The 20,217-nt window shown below is 46.4% G+C and overlaps 1 protein-coding gene across 1 annotated transcript in view; it reads left to right on the top strand.

The window, feature by feature from the left end:
* Positions 1-20,217, top strand: part of LOC144176020 (tachykinin-like peptides receptor 86C) — an 833,985-nt gene that overhangs the window by 307,187 nt on the left and 506,581 nt on the right. The window contains exon 4 of the mRNA XM_077705128.1: positions 8,086-8,112. Coding sequence (XP_077561254.1) covers positions 8,086-8,112 — 27 coding nt within the window. The remainder of the gene's footprint in view (positions 1-8,085; positions 8,113-20,217) is intronic.

Below are 20,217 nucleotides of genomic sequence, written 5' to 3'. Positions count from 1 at the left end.
ATCAATACTGTTTCGGTTTACGACACTGTTTTATTTTAAATGGGTGAATGAATATAATGCCACAACCAGGCAACCGGCCTATCGTACGTTTTGCTAACAGTTGCGACGTGGTGAAGAACAAAACAGCAACTATTCATCCAATCGCGCACTCCTCACGGAGCGCCCGTTTGTCGGCATTCATTGTTAGGTCAGGCGTTTGCCGCAATGAATCCCAAGAGAGCGAAGAGAGAATAGATCCCTGGATGCATAGTAGCAGTGCTTACCGTGCAACGCATCTGCCTCTGCTTCGCCTCTTCCCCGGTGTTCTTTTCTACGTGTCCCACCAAGGAGGCACGGGGAACCTAGTCGGTTTTCCTGCGTGCATACCACTGCTGCAAGCAAGCGACAGCAAAGCTAGTCTTGTGATTATCTTTTGACCCTCGCCATGATCTCCTGCCTGATATTTGATGCGCCTGCTTTTGTCCCCACTCTGTCTGTACCAAGAGTCGTATTTCACCCGGGATCGATACAAACACAGCACGAAGAGAGAGCACACACCTGAATGGCGCATTACCTCTCTCGGCCCCTGCCATTTGTTTGCGCTGTTTTTGATTCAATACGCCTAGCCATCTCTCCCAGCGCTCCATTCTTTTAAATTCATTCCGTGAGTGACAGTGGGTTAAACTCGGCCACTCTCTTGTGAGAATTTCCTAGAAAGCGGCAGACATCACCGTAATGCAGCAGTGCACATCGTCGCGGTGGCAGCTCAGTGACGCTGAGCTTTTCAGGAGGGAGACATTGAGCGCACATCTGAATGAAATCGGTAGAAGAAGGACGGCAATTGGAGACATTGTTGTGTAGGAATCACATGGAATCATGTGAATCACAATCACAAGGAATCACAAGGAATCACAAGTATTTTATAAGCCATATATCAAGCAATAAATACAGTGGGCTACCATTTATATCTACGGCTTAATTTTGGTTGTTAGCAACGCCGGCGTAACTTTTGAGTAACTTTAGTAACTTTTCCAAAACTCCGCGGCAAAAAGAATGCGCTAAACGTTGATGCCCTGCCGCCAGGAATGTTGTAATAATAATAGCAGAATGCACTGGCAGTACACTATACGGATCATTGCCTTACCCTTGGAAATAGGCTCCCTGCTATAGCCATGGTGTGTTCTGATTAGACGGACATTTCAATTTGGGAGAAGCATCCGTCGTGAGGAACTTACAACAATTGGCAGCTGGGATAATTATTATCTGCCCCGGAACTACATACACAATGCAATCGGTACGACAAGAGAAATTACGGCCGCTGTCTTTTCTCCGTTCCTGCTGATACGCCGTTTATGCAATCTCGTTTGAAATTCTTCTGTAGCAATGGGATGTACTCCCTTACGGCCTCTTAAGCCTTCTTAGCTCGCGCGGCTGACTGGAAGAGCAAGGCGCCTTTCAACGAAGCTAAGAGAAATCTGTGCTCTGAGCACCCTCCTAAATTCTCCTGTAGGTATCTGTTTTGCTGCATCTTAGAGGAGCGCTGACTAGCGTCTTTCTCTCGACACTGTCTTCAGCTGCACTGAACCTTCTCTGTGCGTCTGTTTCGCTTTTCGGGATATGCGTTTGAGTTCTACGAGTTAAAGTTCCGCTTGATCAACCACGCCAGGCACATCTCCTGTGGCGGACGGGAGGTATCGTGTGGGCACATTGAATAACATCCCCGTCGTGCATTGCGGCCGGAGTGAACAAACTGCTCGTTAATTGTCAGGAGACAACAAGTGGTTGCATAGCCTTCATAACGAGTATAGATAATTATCGCTATCATTTTAATTGCACATACCTGCAGAAGGCAACCTACGCCAAAGAAGCCGTAGACAAAAACTGAAGCATGCCTCCGAGTCGGCCTAGTCGGAATTCATGCATCTTGACAAATAGCCTACACAAACGGGGAGGTGAAATGCAACATGGGTAGGTGCTTCTATCAACAAAATTGTTATTTTAAACGAATTTGTATGCCCCACCACACTGCACAACAATGCAAGAAGCAATTCGACGGCGCACACATCAAAATTTGTTCATTGAGTAATTTCGTACGCACGAGTCAGGGAGCTTTTTTTACGCCAACCTGGACTTGTCCTTCACAGATTGACTTCTTACAAGATCAAAAGGATATCTGGATGTCACGTACATACGTAGAATAGAAAATTGTAGGTGGCAGTACCTCTCCAAGAGTGTTTATCTTAACTATAAACCATGGGCCACTCAAAACTCCGCCTTAGCGAACGCCGTTTTCCTGGATGTGAAGACTAGAAAGTGCACTGTCAACTCTTACAGGCATGGTTATTTCTGACATGTAAGTTCCAAAAGTGTTCAGGTAATGCCAAGGAAGGGTGGATGACACACGCTTCATTTGGAGGGGGAAAATGGGCAATCAGCCTTTCCACGTTTCCTTTATAGTCCCCGTTAGTGTGGAATATTCAACAATTTCCAGTACATACAGAAGGTTACGAATTGTAATATTTCTGTTTCCCGACGAACAGAGTTAAGACACGAACAAAGAAGGACGTCATTCCAGCCTCAGATATATCAGCTCTGCTAAAACCCCCTGACCTTCGCTATTTTGAAGGCATCGTATCCTCTCTCCATTTTCCAGAAATTTATCTGGCCTAAAAAAATTGCGCCCACCTCCCCTCGCGGGAACCCTGGTGTAATGCGACGCTGAGGGGGGTTCAAGCGCAAGCGTAGAGCAACCGTCGACCGAAAGGCTGCCGGAGAGCGGCACACCGGTTATATGCGCAGTGCGCCCGAAGGAGAGGAGACCGCGGAGAGAGAGAGTGCTTCACATGCGCAGCACCGCGCGCAGCGCAGCCCACCGGTGGAGGGAGTGCGCGCTGGGCCGCACACCCGCAGATGTTGCGAGAGAGTGTTCGCTCTCACCTGGGCACGCGCCGGTGCCAGTGCGTCTGCCGCGGCTATGACGCAACACAATCCACTTTAATCCAATCCAATCCAATCCAAATTTAATCCAAGCCAAGCCAAGTCAATCCAATCCAATCGAATACAATCCAATGCCCCTCGCGAGAGGGTGTTCGCTATCGGAGAGAAGAGGGGGTGAGCGGAGGAGAGTACGGACGGCGACGACGACGACGGACGCACGCAGGAAAGACAGGGCCGCCGACAAGAGATGCTCTCAGCGTCGCATCTAATAACTACAGCAGGCTGCGAAAAGGCACGCAAAAAGTGAGGTGGGGAATGTGGTGACCGGTACAACGGAAGGAAAGAGTGGACTGCAATAATAGAGCGTGCGCACAATGCTTTCACGACCACCGTTTTGGCGAGAAAGAAAATCTTGAATTGATCTTTTAACTAGAACAGCAACACAGCCTTTTCTAGACGATCTTTTGTTGCAGAAGCATCATGATAGGAAGCAATTTCATTCTGGTGAAAGAAGGAAGTATGTGGACTGCGTGTTACAAGAGGATTCGACACAACTGTAAGTTTTTGCTACCAATATGGCGAGAATGAATGTTTAGAATTTAAAAAGTTTTCGCCGTGTGTTCAAGTGCCATTTCTAAAACTTTTGTGATCCAGGCGTGAACGGAGGCACTTCGCATATTCTGCAAAAAAAAAAATCCTACACCGTTCTCAGCCCAGCCATCAGTCGCAGCTTCTCGAGGCCGTTCCTGGGACTCGGCTTGGAAGCACTGCCTCAATACCTACGGTCACAGCAGCGTGCAGACCGCAAGCAACCTAGATGCGGGGTGGTCTTCGGACGCCCTGGAATTAACAGGCGCCCTTCATAACAGAAAAAGAGAAATAACACAGAAGCTATGAGACGGGGCTTCTGTCTTTCCTAGCTTCGAGGAAGACGACAGCGACGGTTGACATTTAGCTGCTTGGTACCCCTCCTGTGTCGACGGTATTTGCGGTGATTGTTTTCTATGCGGTATAACCGCGCTAGTATAATCAACATAATCAAGCGGTTTCTTCAGAGCCAAAGCCTGCTCAAGCGCCACATTCAGCAAGGGCATGCCGTCGCCTTCATCATCATCATTATCATCTTTATTTGTACGTGCCCACCAACAGCTCATGGTCTTAGCGGTGGTTCCCAAAATTAAACATACAAAATATAGCGCAAACGCAAGCAATTTTGATATGTAGCCTGGAACCACAAAATGTAAAGATAAAGTGAAAAATATAAAAACACGGTAAATACACTTGAACCTAAGCGACTTATAAATAAATGAAAATTGGTGCTTTAAATGTTAAAGGGACTCGTCTTCACATTGTACAATTTACACAACCTTTCATAGCCGGACAAGTACAACTAATTCGAAGTAAAACAACATCAGGAAAACATTTGCAGCAAACTCTCATTCCAGTTGATGATGTCAGGTCTTACAATTGATAGAGTCGTGTAAGGACTTAAACAAAGGAAAGCCAATCCGCATCCAACCTCTTTTGAAAGAGTTAAGCCGAATGCAGTTTTTCAAACGTATGTTTATACAGGCAGTAAAATCTGTGATTGAAATTCGTCTTCTACAGATATAATACAATGCCCTTTTACTTTTTCCCCTTTCCTTTATTTTTCTTATACAGCTCTCGGAGGGAGTCGTGGCTAGAGGCGGTCATCTGACGGGGCACTGGTTTCACAGTATCACATAAACGATATGAATTCAAACAGCCAACTCGGTGCTAATCGATATAAGTTCAACATAACAAAAAAGTAAAACACAGAACACAGGCTCATACATTAAAAAACAAAGTACGGTACTACGACAAAATATCGATATACAATAAGGAATCTGTCTAGCCGTGAGACGTAATATAATGTCAAACATACTCAGATAAAGATACATCGTCCAACAGGCACATCAGGAATGCAGTGTAAAATCAGAATTGTAAAATGGGCGCAGTTAATTTGCTTACACTATAAAAAAGGCATCTTAAAGCTTAGCACTATTTGTTATACACATCTGTTCCATACAACAGAGGCAAAATGAAGTTTTGGGATGACCGCAGGTAAAAACAATACAAGAAAGCTCTGAGGATTAGAAAATGGTCTCGTAATTCATGTCGAAATTCCTAAGGAGCTGTAGGCCTTGTTTATTTCCTTTTCGATATTTTATTCAGTTTCAGTTTCAGTTTCAGTTTATTATTCGTAACAAAATATACAATGTGTGAAAAAATATTTTTCAGAAAGGGGTCCCAGAGTTTGGCACTGTAATCGGACCCCTTGTAATTTAACGAGTAGAAGAGAAAAAAAAAAAACTTATCAGCAGTAGCGAAAGCTATAAACAGTGTTATTCTGAGAACGCAGTAAATTAATACAACAAAAACTATACAAGAAAAATAACAGAAAAAGTCACAGTAAAATACAGTATACAATAGTTAGCGGTAAACTCACATTTAATATACATAAACACGGCAAAACACTGGGAATACGGTGGGAAAGCATTTCAATACAAAACATACTGTATACACCGATGTAAATGAATGCCTAGGACTCTAACACTTCAAAATGTACAGAGACGAAGTTAAATAGCGTATGATTGTTCAGATATGTATGATCGTAGTAATGATTTGAAGCGTGGAAGCGATAGCGCAGTTTTAACAGTGACGGGTAAAGTGTTCCAAAATTTAATGATAGCGAATCGCACAGTCTGTGAGCCGTAATTTGTCCGCACTTTTGGCAGCAAGAAGTTATTCTGCAGTGCAAACCGCGTAACATTTGGGTTAGTTAAATGATCGATGCCAATCACATAGAACAAACTAGGAGTTTTAATTAAGCGATATGCGGTGATTCCCAAGTTGTACTTGATGAGTTCGCCTATGCGTAAAAGATTCAGCTGCAAGAAAAGGGGTGTAACGTGAGCGTTGTAGGAACTGCGTGTGATGATTCGGACAGCTTGAGTTTGCAGACGCTGCAGAGGAGTTACATGAGAGCGGTAAGTTAATCCCCAGGACACCATAGTGTTATTGAAGTGACTGTGGATGAAGGCGTAGTACAGGGTGATGAGAGTTTGTGGTGAAAAGTAATGGCGGGCTTTTATTAGTGCCCTGATACCATATGCAGCCTTGTTTTTTAGCGAGTTAATGTGAAAAGTGAATTTGAGGAATGGGTCTAATTCAACACCTAAAAAGCTGCAGTGTTGTGAAGGGTAGATGGCATGTGTGTTAACGCCAACAGGAGAAAGGGTACACCGGGCTCTGTTAGGGGAGCTGAATACCATATAATGTGTTTTCTGTGGAATAATGCATAATTTGTTTTCTTCGCACCAGTCGATTAGATTTTTAAGGTCAGTATTGAGCTGTGAGGTTAGTATATCTAGGTTTACTTCAGAAGCGAGAACAGTGGTGTCATCAGCATATAAGAGGCAATTATTGATGGATGATAAGCAGTTGGGAAGATCATTAATATAAAGAAGGAATAAAATTGGCCCCAAAATAGATCCTTGCAGAACGCCAATGTTATTAACTGTTGTAGGTGAAAGCACTCCCGATATACTAACTGTCTGCTCCCGATCAAGTAAGTAACTGCGAAGTAACTGTAATGGAGGTCCAGTAATGCCATAAAATGTTAATTTCTAAAAAAGTATATTGTGGTCAATGGTATCAAATGCTTTAGTGAAATCAATAAATACCGACCCAAAAAATTTCCCCTAGTCAATTTTGGATTTTATCATGTCTGTTAAAGCAATTAAAGCAAGGTTAGTTGAATATCCCGGTCGGAAACCAAACTGTCGCGGGGATAGTAGGTTAAATTTTTGAAGGTAACTGGAAAGACGCTTTTCTATTATTTTTCTAGGACTTTACTAAAAAAAGGCAGAATGGAGATCGGTCGGTAGTTGGTTATTATTGTCTTATTGCCCTTTTTAAAAACCAGAACAATTCTACTCCTTTTTAGTTCTTTTGGAAAGACTCCGGTCTTGAAAACTGAGTTTTTAATGTGCGCAAAAGCATCGACTATGTAGTCAAGTGTTTCTTCGATGTGAAAGGATGAAATTTTATCGAGACCATTACTAGTGTTTTTGATATTTAGGATTGTGCTGCGCACTTCGCTTGGTGACGTAGGGAAGATAAATAAATACTGCGAAATGTGTCGATAGTTATCAAGGCGACGGGTTGTTGATAGGTTAGGATGAACAGAAAAGAATCTGCTGAAGGCATCTGCAATATCGGCAGGGTTAGTAAAAGTTTCTTTATTGTAACGTATTTCAGTAATAGCGCTTTTATTGGTGTCATTATTCAAGAAAGAATTTATTATGCGCCATTGCTTCCCAACCTTATTACCAGTTTGCGCTATCTGTTTCTCGTAGTACTCACGTTTGGCTTTTTTAACAGTACGCCAAGCACGTAGCAGTATTTTTTGTAGCGAGCTTTAAGTATAACATTAAATGGCTGTTTTTTCGTTTTTCTGTACAGGTTATCCTTCTTACACATGCTCTTTAGCAAAGATTGTGTTAACCAAGGGTTCTGTGGCGAGGAATACTTTTTTCGGCATGATACGATTGGTGTAGAGGAGGATAAACATGCAGTAATAATGAATAAAAACATGGTGTACGCTACCTCGGCGTCCTTAATTGACATTATAGGCGACCAGTCAGAGTTAGCTATTAGGTCCAAAAATTGCGCTTTGTCAAAGACGGTTTTGGTGAATCTATTATTACGATATGTGGTAGGGCAATTAAAACGGAGTGCAATAGGTCGGTGATGTCTGCGCGTATAATGAAAGCATCGGGTGGTTTTGATTTGATTGATTGTGGGGTTTAACGCGCGGACGCAACGGAGGCGATGAGGCGCGCCGTAGTGGAGGGCTCCGGATTAATTTTGACCACCTGGGGATCTTTATCGTGCGCCGAAATCTCGTACACACGGGCGTTTTTGCTTTTCGCCTCCATCAGAAAAGCGGCCGCCGCGGCCGGGAATCGAACCCGCGACCTCGTGCTCAGCAGCGCAACGCCTTAGGCACTCAGCCACGGCGACGGGTAAGCATCGGGTGGGCACAGAATGTTCGTTAAGGCATGATCAATAATAGTTCCTGCATTGTTTACACAACGAGTTGGTTGGTTAATCAGTTGTTCGAACCCATACCCGTTAAAGCAGTTAATGTACTCTTTAACGTGCTAACATGTGTCATCTAAGAGATTAATGTTAATGTAGCCCATTATTATCACGTTTTTGTTTTCAAGAGAGATTGAATGAAGAATCCTTTCTAGTTCGGAGCAAAAATTAGAAACCGAAGAACTTGGAGAGCGGTAGATACTACCTATTATTTTGTGTTTATCAGTAACACTAAAACTACCACGGTCTAATTCTACCCATACGGACTCGCAATCTATTACGTTTAAATTCAAGTCATCGCTTCGCTTGTACTTGACGCTTGATAAAACGAATATTGCTGATCCCCCGTAACTGGATGAACTGCGGTGACAGTATTCAGGACAATATGATGGAAACGAGAACAAGTTCTCGTCGGACGCGTTCAGCCACGTTTCGGAAACACAGATAGCTACGAATGGATGGGGAATGGAAGTTAAAAGGGAATAGAACTCGTCATGATGTTTTGGAAGTCTTCGTGCGTTGAAATGAGCAACAGCACAATTGATAGATGAAGTCAATGATTGAAGTTGATTAGTTTCGATGTATGCCATTGCCGATTTCAGGGCACGTTATTTCAGTTAGTGAATATTCCGAGGTCTGCCTCATCGCGAATCCGCAGCACTTTGCTGTCCTCGTGCTTTCTTGCCTTGATTAAGCAGTCGTCAGTCCATAGGAACTGCCATTCGTTTTCCTTTATCAGTTTCAGTGCTTTTGCGAACAACCTTTTGTTTTCAGGCGTAAGGTGCTCATTGACGTAGACAGGGCGCGGGTCAACTTCGTGTATACCCAGGTCTTTTGTTTGAAGGCGCGCTTTTCGAGCCTTGCTTAGGAACTTGGCCTTTTTGGCACGTGAACAGAACCGAACGATGATGTGTGGTGTGTCAGCCTTGGATGGTACGCGGTGAACAATGTCGAGATCACTCTCGCTCACCCCCGCACGGGGCACCTTGAGCAATCTTGGTGACGGTACTAGCGATACCGCGGACCCCGAGCCCCCAAACATGAGCTGGTTCCAACCGTGGCGATGTGTTTATAGGTGGAGGGTTAGAAACCACGAACGGTGGCCGTCGGAGCCCAGGTCAAGCTCCGGCGGATGGGCTCCCTGTCTGTTCACCAGGCAGGGAGCTCCTGGACCTCTTTGACTACCAGGGTAAGGTCAAAGAAGAAAGTACCCCAGTCTCCCTGCTTTTATACTATGCTATATGGCATTTTCAACCCCCCCCCCCCCAACGTGATCGGTCCCTGAAACAGGCCGCACCGAAGTATCTTTTCCCCCATTGCCATCTTTAACATTTCCTGAACCGGATAAGTTTTAAATGCAGAGCATTTCAGTAACTCACGATGTCACCCGCGTTGGCGTCCGTAGTCCGCACGCTCACTGCGCATGCGCGTCGAGTCGAGGCGAAAGCAAACACTCTCTCGCGAGGGGCATTGGATTGGATTCGAACACTCTCTCGCGAGGGCATTAGATTGGATTCGATTGGCTTGGCTTGGATTTGGATTGGATTGGATTGGATTGGATTAAAGTGGATTGTGTGGGATTGTGTTGCGTCATAGCCGCGGCCCGTTGCGTCATAGCCGCGGCAGACGCGGGGCTGGCGCATGTGCAGTACTCTCTCTTCCGCAGTTTCCTCTCCTTCGGGCGCGCTGCGCATATAACCGGTGTGCCGTTCTCCGGCGAAGCAACATCCGCGCTTGGCTCAAACACCTAGGGTCCACGCCGCTTTACAAGTACGCCAACGTCGTCGACTGGGCCCGGCTTACGGAGTCCCTTCAACGTATATAAGCGGCGGAGCGCGCGTTCGGAATTCAGTCAAGGGCGTCTTTGCTTGGCTTTCGCTTGACGTGATGCTTTGCTTGCCTCGAGTAGATGCGACGCATTTACTCGAGTTCCGCCGTGGGAAGATGCGGGCGGCTTTTTTCTCGATTTCTTGTGATGGAATCGCTCAATCCAACCCACCCTCTAGCATCTCAGTCAGTCTTCTTGATCGCCATGTATCTTGAAGCCATAGTAGGAAAATCATAGAAGTGTAAAAAACAAGGGTCTGGTGAACTCCTCATCGAAATAAATGACAAGCAGCAGTCCACGAAGCTTCTAGCCCAGACTAGACTGGCTGATCTAGACATCAGGGTCACACCCCATCGGAGCCTCAACAGCTCCCAGGGTGTGATATCAGAGACAGATCTTTTGAACGAAACGGATGCGGATCTCCTTGCCGGCTTGAAGGATCAGGGCGTCACTGTCGTGAGACGCATCACTATCCGCAGAGACGACAAGGAGATTCCCACCAAGCACGTTATCTTGACTTTTGACCGCGCAGTTCTTCCACAACACATCAATGCAGGTTTTATCCGTTGCTCCATCCGTCCGTACATCCCGAACCCGCGGCGCTGTTTTAAGTGCCAGCGGTTCGCGCACGGTACAAACTCTTGCCGTGGCAGAACGACGTGTGCGAAATGCGCGGCGCATGATCATCCGAGCGACAATTGTCCATCCGATACCCGGTCTTGTGTGAACTGCGGGGGGCCGCATGCAGCGTACTCCCGCAAGTGTGAAAAATTCCAAATGGAAAAACAGATAATGAACAACAAAGTCACGGAGAACATCACCTTCCCAGAGGCGCGAAAGAGGTTCGCCTCCTTCCCTCTGGGGAGGTACGCAGACGCGGCTCGTCGGGGGGCGGAGCGGCGTCTGGTTTTCACAGGGACCCAGTTCAGCGAGTCTGACCTGGTCCCGCCCCCGCCCCCCGCTGGGTTGCCTCACGCAGCCCAACCCGACACCACGCCGCTTGCTGAGGTGGCAGCGGTTGTGGTGCAAACCACTTCTGTCGGGACCGGTGCCGCTCCCACCTCTGTCTCCCCGTCCTCCAGTCCGTTGGAGGGTACCGAGGTGATCGACACCACGGGCCCCGCACCGGCTCCCACCGTCACCGCACCGCCCGTGCCACCTCTGGTGCCCCGGACGCCCTCGGGGGGGGCGGCTTAAACGAAGGGCTCCCGAGGGGGGCCAAGTCCGGGGGGCCCGGTCCGTCGGGCACCCCTCGGACATCCGACGACGAGATAGATGTCGGGCCCTTCCTGCCTGCAACGCAGCGCAAGGAGCGGCCACCGACTTTCAATCCTACAGACAGGACTAAAAAGCCTAATCCCAGAGTAACAGCCCCGAAAGACGACACATGAACACATACCCACACTCCATTCATTCTTAAACGTAAATAATGGGAACAGAAAACATCATTCAATGGAACTGCAGAGGCCTCCTTAAAAATCTTGGTGATGTGTATGATATCCTGCATGCCAATCAGCCAAGTCTCATGTGTCTCCAAGAGACTCACCTCAATTCCAAACAGACAAATTTCTTAAATAGGTACATGGTATTCAGAAAGGACAGGGTTGGTTGCACACACTCTTCAGGAAGTGTGGCAATTGTCGCCCGGAAAAATCCTTAGCCTGCCACCCTGCCACTCTGAACACTGTCCTCGAAGCTGTAGCAATTCGAACCATAATATTTAATAGGTTGGTAACGGTGTGCTCCATTTACATTCCTCCTGATCATGCACTTTCGAGCTCTGATTTCGAGGCGCTGGTCGACCAGCTGCCCGAACCATACATCCTAACAGGCGACCTTAATGCGCACAACTCTCTTTGGGGCTCCTCCAGAACGAATGCCCGAGGTCGCCTGATAGAGAAATTTCTTACATCTTAAGGAGCATGCCTTTTCAACAAAAAACAGCCTACATACCATAACTTAGGACATAATACGTACTCACATCTCGACTTGGCTATTGGTTCTGCAATTCTCTTTCCATGTCTTGAGTGGGGCGTGGGCACGGGCCCATATGGTAGTGACCACTTCCCCACATCCCTAACATACATAGGTAAAGGCCCATGCAGTCCATCTTCCCATAATAAGTTTAATGAATCAAAAGCAAACTGGAGTACATTCACAGAAACATCTAAACTAGACCACAGAACCATAAAACACCTACACGTTGAGGAAGCAGCCCAACTCGTCACGGCGCACATAGTCGAGGCCGCCGAAAAGTCCATGCCCCAGGCCTCCAGTGCGTCCCGCAACCCAAGGAGGCCCTGGTGGAACGAGGACTGCAGGCGGGCGCGAGAGGCCCAGAACAAGGCGTGGGGTGTCCTTCGCCGGTACCCCTCGTCAGATAACCTAATTTCTTTTAAACGGGCAAAGGCTTTTGGCAAGCGAGTGCGTCGTGAGGCAAAAAGGGAGAGTTGGCGCACCTTCCTCACTTCCATCAACTCATACACTGACACACACAAAGTCTGGGCACGAATACGAAAACTAAAAGGACAACAGACACACAGCCTGCCCCTGGTTAGTACAACAGGGGACACACTGGAAGACCAGGCTAACACGCTTGCACAACATTTCGAACACGTGTCCAGCTCAGCACACTACACAAACACTTTCATGAAACACAAAACATCTGCGGAGAAGTCACTGCGTGATAGCAACAAGTCGCACACTTCTTACAATTCTCCTTTTTCAATTTATGAGCTGAAGGCTGCTTTGACCACATGTAAACCTTCAGCTCCAGGTGCAGATAAGATTACTTACGCAACGATACAATTTTTACACTCAGACACCCTTGAAACACTCCTACATCTATACAACAACATATGACTTTCGGGGCACATTCCTCGCTTTTGAAGGGAGGCCATAGTAGTGGCTTTCCTGAAGGAAGGAAAGGACCCTTCCTCTCCTGCTAGCTATCGGCCCATTGCCCTCAAATGCTGCCTGTGCAAGCTCCTCGAGAAGATGATAAACAGGAGACTCGTGTACTTTCTTAAGTACAATGGTCTTCTCGAGGGCTGCCAGGCAGGCTTCAGGGTGGGGCGGTCCACCAACGACCAACTCGTCGCGCTCGAGTCCTTTATAAAGGATGCTTTCCTCCACAAACAATATTGTATGACGGTATTCTTTGATCTGGAAAAAGCGTACGATACCGCGTGGCGGTATGGCATCCTAAGCGACCTCAAGTCCTTCGGCATGTCAGGTAACATGATAAACACACTTGCCAGCTACTTGTCTCAAAGAACCTTTCGTGTGCGAGTTGGAACTGCACTGTCTAGGGTTCATGTGCAGGAAAATGGAGTGCCGCAAGGTGGAGTTTTAAGTTGCACCCTTTTTATTGTGAAAATGAATTCCCTTAGGAAGGCGCTGCCACCGTCGATTTCCTGTTCAGTCTATGTAGACGACATTCAACTCTCCTTTAAATCCTGTAACTTGTCTGTCTGTGAGCGCCAGGTCCAGCTTGGTGTTAACAAGCTACCTGGCTGGGCAGATAGCAATGGTTTTAAATTTAATCCCGGGAAGTGCACTTGTATTTTGTTTTCCAAGAGGCGTGGTATCCGGCCGGATCCAGACATTCAACTCCACGGTGTTTCTATTCCTGTAAAAAAGGAACACCAGTTCTTGGGTATTATCTTTGACGAAAAGCTCACATTCATCCCACACATAAAACAACTGAAATATAAATGCTTAAAAACAATGAATATCCTGAAGGTTCTGTCGCACATCTCTTTTGGTGCTGACAAAGAACTTCTCTTACGTGTTTGTACCAGCTTGATAGGTTCACGATTGGACTATGGTAGCGTTGTTTATGGGTCAGCAAGTAAAACATCCCTCAAGATGCTGGACCCAGTGCTCCATCTCGGGCTCCGCCTGGCGTGTGGCGCCTTCCGCACTAGCCCGGTCGAAAGCCTCTATGTGGAGTGCAACAAATGGAACCTACAACGTCAGCGAGCTTACACAGATCTTTTTTATGCTTTTAAAATTTCATCCATGCCTCACCATCCTTTTAAATCAGTTTTTCATGATACGTTCATGACTGAACTCCTTTTAAATCGACCATCGTTCTCTGCGCCCTTCTCTTACAGAGTTAGAGAGGAGGCGTCAGAGCTTGCTGTCTCCTTTTTAGATACAATCCAAAGTTCTCTAACGGATTTTATAGCACCATGGCATCTCCGCCCTGTATCATGCGACACATCTTTTACACATCTAGATAAAAAGCGAGCTCCCACATGTGCAATTCTGCAGCATTTCTTGTATTTGCAGCAGAAGTATGAGTGCTCTGAATTTTATACGGACGCTTGTAGATCTGCCACCTCTGTGTCCTGCGCGGCGCATGGGCCCGGCCTTAGCGTCACTCGAACTCTGAATAGTCATGCTAGTATCTTTACGGCAGAGGCTTACGGTGTACTTCTGGTTGTCAATCATATACTTCAAAACCACATCCCACAATCCATTATTTATACAGATTCCCTCAGTGTTGTGCGGGCACTGTCGTCAACACTGCCTTCGAAAAACCACGTTGTCAATCTGATTGTCAAGGGTATTATGTCTGTGTATGTACGCAAATTTGAACTCGTTCTTTGCTGGGTCCCTGGCCACTGTGGTATTGCCGGGAACAAAGCAGCGGACCGAATGGCTGCTGCTGCTACACTCTTGAATACAGTAGGCATAACCACATTACCTTACACCGACGTGAAACCACACATCAGACAAAAAACTTCGCAAAACATGGCAAACACACTGGAGTGAACAAACAGACAACAAGTTACACGTAATAAAACCTCAATTGGGACCATACACCACCGACACACGCAATAGATACTCTGAAGTCGCCTTGGCCAGATTACGGATAGGGCACACCCATGCGACGCACTCGTATCTGCTGACGGGATCTTCTAGACCCCAGTGCAGCAGGTGCGGAGAGGCCCTATCCGTAGTGCACATACTAATCACATGCAAGGCACTTCACACAACACGACACAAACACTTCAGAGAACTCTACAGACAACATATTCCCCTACATCCATTGTTTTTTCTAGGTTACGATGCCATTGTTTCTGTGAAACGTGTGTTTGAGTATATGTCAGACGTCAAGTTTTTAAACCTCATTTCCTATCACGCATCATGAAATCTGGCCCTATACACCAGCCATGCTCATTGTCGTTTTGTGATTTCACTTTTGTTTTTACTGACTTTACTTAGTGTTTAAGGTTTCACCCCTCATATAAGACTATTGTTTTGGCGCTCTTTGCCCCAGTTGGCCTTGCGCCATGAACATCCATCCATCATCATCATCACTCTCGCTCAAGGGGCATTCGATCTTGTCGCCTATAGTTTGCACTATGGCAACACAGCTTTCGCCCTTTGTTGACGGGACACCCTTTATCTCGACGTTGTTCTTGCGTGAATACTGCTCCATTTTAGAGAGTCGTTTTTCTAGGGCCGAGTTTTGTGAAGAAAGGGATTGGTTAGTTGCTTTGAGGGCGTCATTTACTTTTTTCAGATTTTCGACCATTTCATTCATGAAAGAGAGGCTACGACGGAATTCCTCAATTTCCTTTTTCATGCCTGCGTCTTCCGAACATGCTTCATCGACAATCCTCTCCCGAACAGCTGACGCCACCTTGTCGACAACGTCAATCAATTTTTCCTCAAACGCGCTTTCAAGAAGCTCAACTCGCTTACACAGCTCGGCGTTAGTGGGCATGACAGAATTCAAGCACAGATCAGCAGCAGCAACAAAAGCGGCGGTGGCAAAAGGCACGTAAGTGGGAAAAAAATCGAAGGTTTCGCACCTGTATGATGAAAATAGATGCTTTCAAGAAGCTTCCTTGCGTCGCAACCTTCCTTGCGTCGCAGGCTTCCTTGCGTCGCAAGCTGCTGCTGCTGACTGGCAATCCGACGACACTGCTGCTACTTTTATTGCCGGTGTCGATTCCTGGGTTCACTGCTGAGCACGAGGTCGCGGGTTCGATTCCCGGCCGCAGAGGCCGCTTTTCTGATGGAGGCGAAAAGCAAAAACGCCCGTGTGTACGAGATTTCGGCGCACGTTAAAGATCCCCAGGTAGTCAAAATTAATCCGGAGCCCTCCACTACGGCGCGCCTCATCGCCTGCGCTGCGTCGGCGCGTTAAGCCCTACAATCGATTCCTGGGTTCACGTCTCGATGCGCAGTGGATCTCCTGCGTCTTGGTGATATGGACAGCTGCTCCCCCACCCACGCGCAGAGGGGTACAACGGCAATGACGGATCCAACCAGGCCAGGAATCTGTATTTTGAAAATAGATGCTTAATTCGGGCTTCCTTGCGCCGCAAGCTGCTGCTACTGAGTGGCAATCCGACGACACTGCTGCTCCTTTTATTGCCGGTGTCGATTCCTGGGTTCACGTCTCGATGCGCAGTGAATCTCCATCGTCTTGGTGATATGGACAGCTGCTCCCCCGCGCAGGCGCAGAGGGGTACAACGCCAATGACGGATCCAACCAGGCCAGGAATCTGTATGATGAAAATAGATGCTTAATTCGGGTTTCCTTGCGCCGCAAGCTGCTGCTGCTGGTGCTGCTGCTGATTGAAAAGGCAATGCTGAAACAATGTCAAGATCACGGCTTTCTTTAATTTGTTTAAGCACTATTTCCTCACGCTGTAATCACATAGCACATAATCTGTCTTTCTAGGGAAAATCATTACGTATGTTTGGTGGACATTATTTATTAGCTTATTTTCAGCACACAATTTACTATATATTTGAAGTGTATGACTAAAGTACGATGCAGTCATCACGCGCACTAATTTCTCAAAATGGGTTTATGTCACCTGCTTAGAAAAGGATGCGGGAAGGTTGACACAACAATATAATTAATAAATACAGAAGAGGGCCGAAACCAGTAGTAGAAATAAAGGCCTTATACAATGCTCCGTTTACGCGGGCGTAATTACATCTACAATCCGAAAAGACAGTACGAAGGTAATTGAATATGTCATACGCTCGTAAAGTTTCTACCAGCTTCTAGAACCTACTAATCCAATGCTTTGGGCGCGTCACAGTACACGGCATACACCTCTACACTATTTTCGATATGATTGCTAGTGTACTCCAAAAACATCATTAAATTGCATTCTACGGATCTTTCTTTGTAAAATCCATGTTGCGCATTGACGATATGAAGTTTTAAAACGAACCATACATGCTACAAGGGCGTAATTTTAAGAGTCGCAAAAGAGCTCCTCAAGTTATAGGTCGGAACATAATGACGTAACATGAATCACCAGATTTGTGCACAGGAACAATTGCGCCGTTTCTCAGAAACTCTGGAAAGATTCCAAGCAGCACACAAGCAGCACAAATATAGTGCTGCTTCTTCAAACAATGAAATTCAGAATGCCATCAAAAGCGAGTGGGAAGTTCGGTTTCAATGCTGACGTCATCCTGTCGATGTGACACTCGGGAAAAGAAAACATGTTCAACATATTACCCTTGTACTTCAAACAGAAAAAGGTACAATGTGAGTTCGAAAAAAAGTTTTGCAGATAGGACAGAATCAAAATATTCCGCAAAGCAGTCAGCCACATCCTTAGGTTTTCCTTCACCGTTTCATCCCATACAAATGCGAGCGTCGAATACGACAGGTTCAAATATTTTTTAGATATTGCCAATATAGTTTTGGCTCGCCATTTAAAGTAGATTCAACTGACTCCAAATTTACTTTATTATCTCTTTTCTAGGCTAGTTTTACCAGGGAGCGGCCTTGACAAATTAATATCGCCAATATTGCTTGATATTTTTGATATCGTAGTTTTTTGAGGAGCAGGTGTTTCAGGTCACGTGCAAACCATAAAGGATAATTACATCAGCAACATTTATCTTTAGGCAAAAATAACTGCATTGCTTTATGTACAACGCCGGTTAGGGCATGCAATACTTCATTTGCATTAATGGTTAAGAACACGTGACCCACCATGATCTATCAAATAAACCAAATTACGCCCATCTTCCCGCGAGGGAACCCTGGTGTGATGCGACGCATCGGGGGGTTCAACGAAGTAGTCAAAGCAAGGTCACGTCAGTGAGAGAGCGAGCGTTTGACTGAACCGCCGCACTCGCTTTATATTCACAGCGATTGAAGGAGAGCAGACAACGGAGGAGAGTCACGCCTGCGCGCACTTGCGCGCACCGGAGCAGTTGTTAACGCAGCGAAGCGCGCGCCAAACAAGCGCGCCAGCTGTGGTATGCTAATGAGCCGGAGTGACACTGTTGCACACAGCTGTGGGAGAGAACGGATGAGGGATGCGGACGGACGCCGCGACGACGACGCAGAAGGGACAAGCCTGAGAGCAAGAGATGCGTCACTTCTAAAAAGAGATCTACATAATCGCTTTAGAACGGACCTTGCACCTTCTAGATACGTCATCTATGGACGTATAATATTAAATGACGAAGATGAGGAAACTTTGTATGCATCGGGTGGGACTAGGTTTGCGCTAGTCAAACATTCACAGTGCGGGATCAAGTATATTACCAGCGGAATTCTCTGTTTATATGTTCAGTATGATTTAGCAAGTGAACGAAATCGAGTAAGTTCCCTTTTTGAATCTGCACTCTGAAAATGGGTCGAATTCCATCGTATTTGCGGGATATTAAAGTCCCCAAGAATAAGTTATCAACAATTTCGGTTATTCAAGTGTTACCAATTTCACTCAGTTGATTATTGAATAAGACCGATAGATATTTTGGAGAATAATATGGCGCACCAGTCAAACGTTTTCTCTTATCTCTCGCGTTTACTTCCACAAATCGCGGCGGCGAGTTGTTTGCACCACCTTTCTTAGGGCGATTAGTTCTGCACCCCCGTACTTAACAGAAAGAATGCCATAGTCACGGTCATCCCTAAACACACCCTACTCCTGCGGGAAGTATTCTATAGGGTTAAAACTCTGATTCAGCCGCGTGTGTGTTAAGCAAAGAACGTGCATTCGTAAAGTAGTTTTCCGAGAATTGATTTGACATTGACTGAATGCCACTGAAATTTTGGTAAAAAAGGGAATGGGTCATGCTTCCAAAAAACAATAAATTAATCATCATCATAGTCATCACCAGCCTATCTTCGCCCACTGCAGGGCAAATGCCTCGCACATTAATCTCCAATTATCCCGGTCCTGTGCCAACTGCGACCAAATTATCCCCGCAAACTTCTTAATCTCATCTGCCCATCTAAATTTCTGCCGCCCCCTGCCACACTTGTCATCTCCAGGAATCCACTCTGTTACCCTTAATGCCCAGCGGTTATCTTGCCTTCGCATTACATGCCCTGCCCACGTCCATTTCTTCTTCTTAATTTCTACTAATATGACCTTAACACGCGTTTATTCCCTGACCCACTCTGCTCTCTTCTTGTTCCTTAATGTTACACCTATCATCTTCCGTTCCATTGGTCGCTGAGTCGTCATCAAGCAATAACTTATTCGTTGTCAACACTTTCTTTACCATGCTGCTGACGCCAGAAAGGCCGGCAGGTGCCGTCCACACGCCATCATTTGCCTCATTAATGAAATCACGCGGTTCATGTTTTGCTCAGAGAACAGACGCGAATGTGTCGTACCTCGAAGGCAGTCACTTTAACTCCTGGGAACGTTTCAGAGAGGTCGTGAAGGACGTCCGCAGCAGTTGCAGCCGGGTCCAGCCTTGACACGGAGACAACTCATTCATTTCAACCACGGGCAACATCAACAAGCTTTCTGTTTCCCGCTTTTTCTTCGCTGGCTTTTATGTTGCGTCGTTTTGGGGCCAAATGGTTTATGTCACCGGGCTTCTGCAAAGCATTCAAGAAAGAAATACGAGAGCCGAAAGTGTAGAAACCGCATTTTCCGGCGGACTCTCCCCAATCAAAAAGTGGGATTCTTCTCTTGAGTTTGGCGCCACGTGCACTGCACAACCCCCTTGATGTGTGCCTCTGTGGGTAGGCCTGAAAAATCGGCCCAAGCCGTGTTTGCTGCACGGGGTGAGCCAATTGCTTGTGCAGTAAGTGCATGTTCCTGGTGAACTGAAGGCACAATGCCTCATTGTCACTCTTCAGTTGTCACACATCCTTGGGATATGCATATATCTTCTCGAAGAGGTCCACCACCAGTTCATGCAGTTCAGCGGGATCATCCACGGCTGCCACGCTCACGGCAGCCAAACACGCTTGCTTCTCAGCCGGCTGCAATCTTTCGTCATTTCGTCCCATGAATAAATGGCACTTGCACGTGCTCTCAGGGGGGCCCATGTAGGCGTAACCTTCTTATATGCAACGGAACACATGTTCGCCTTGAGTGGGT

Source organism: Haemaphysalis longicornis, unplaced genomic scaffold, assembly GCF_048455015.1.
Source record: "Haemaphysalis longicornis isolate Haplotype H1 unplaced genomic scaffold, Haemaphysalis longicornis Haplotype H1 scaffold_1, whole genome shotgun sequence".
NCBI lineage: Eukaryota > Metazoa > Arthropoda > Arachnida > Ixodida > Ixodidae > Haemaphysalis > Haemaphysalis longicornis.
The sequence above is the reverse complement of the archived record's forward strand: the minus strand, read 5'-3'. Positions and strand labels throughout refer to the sequence as shown.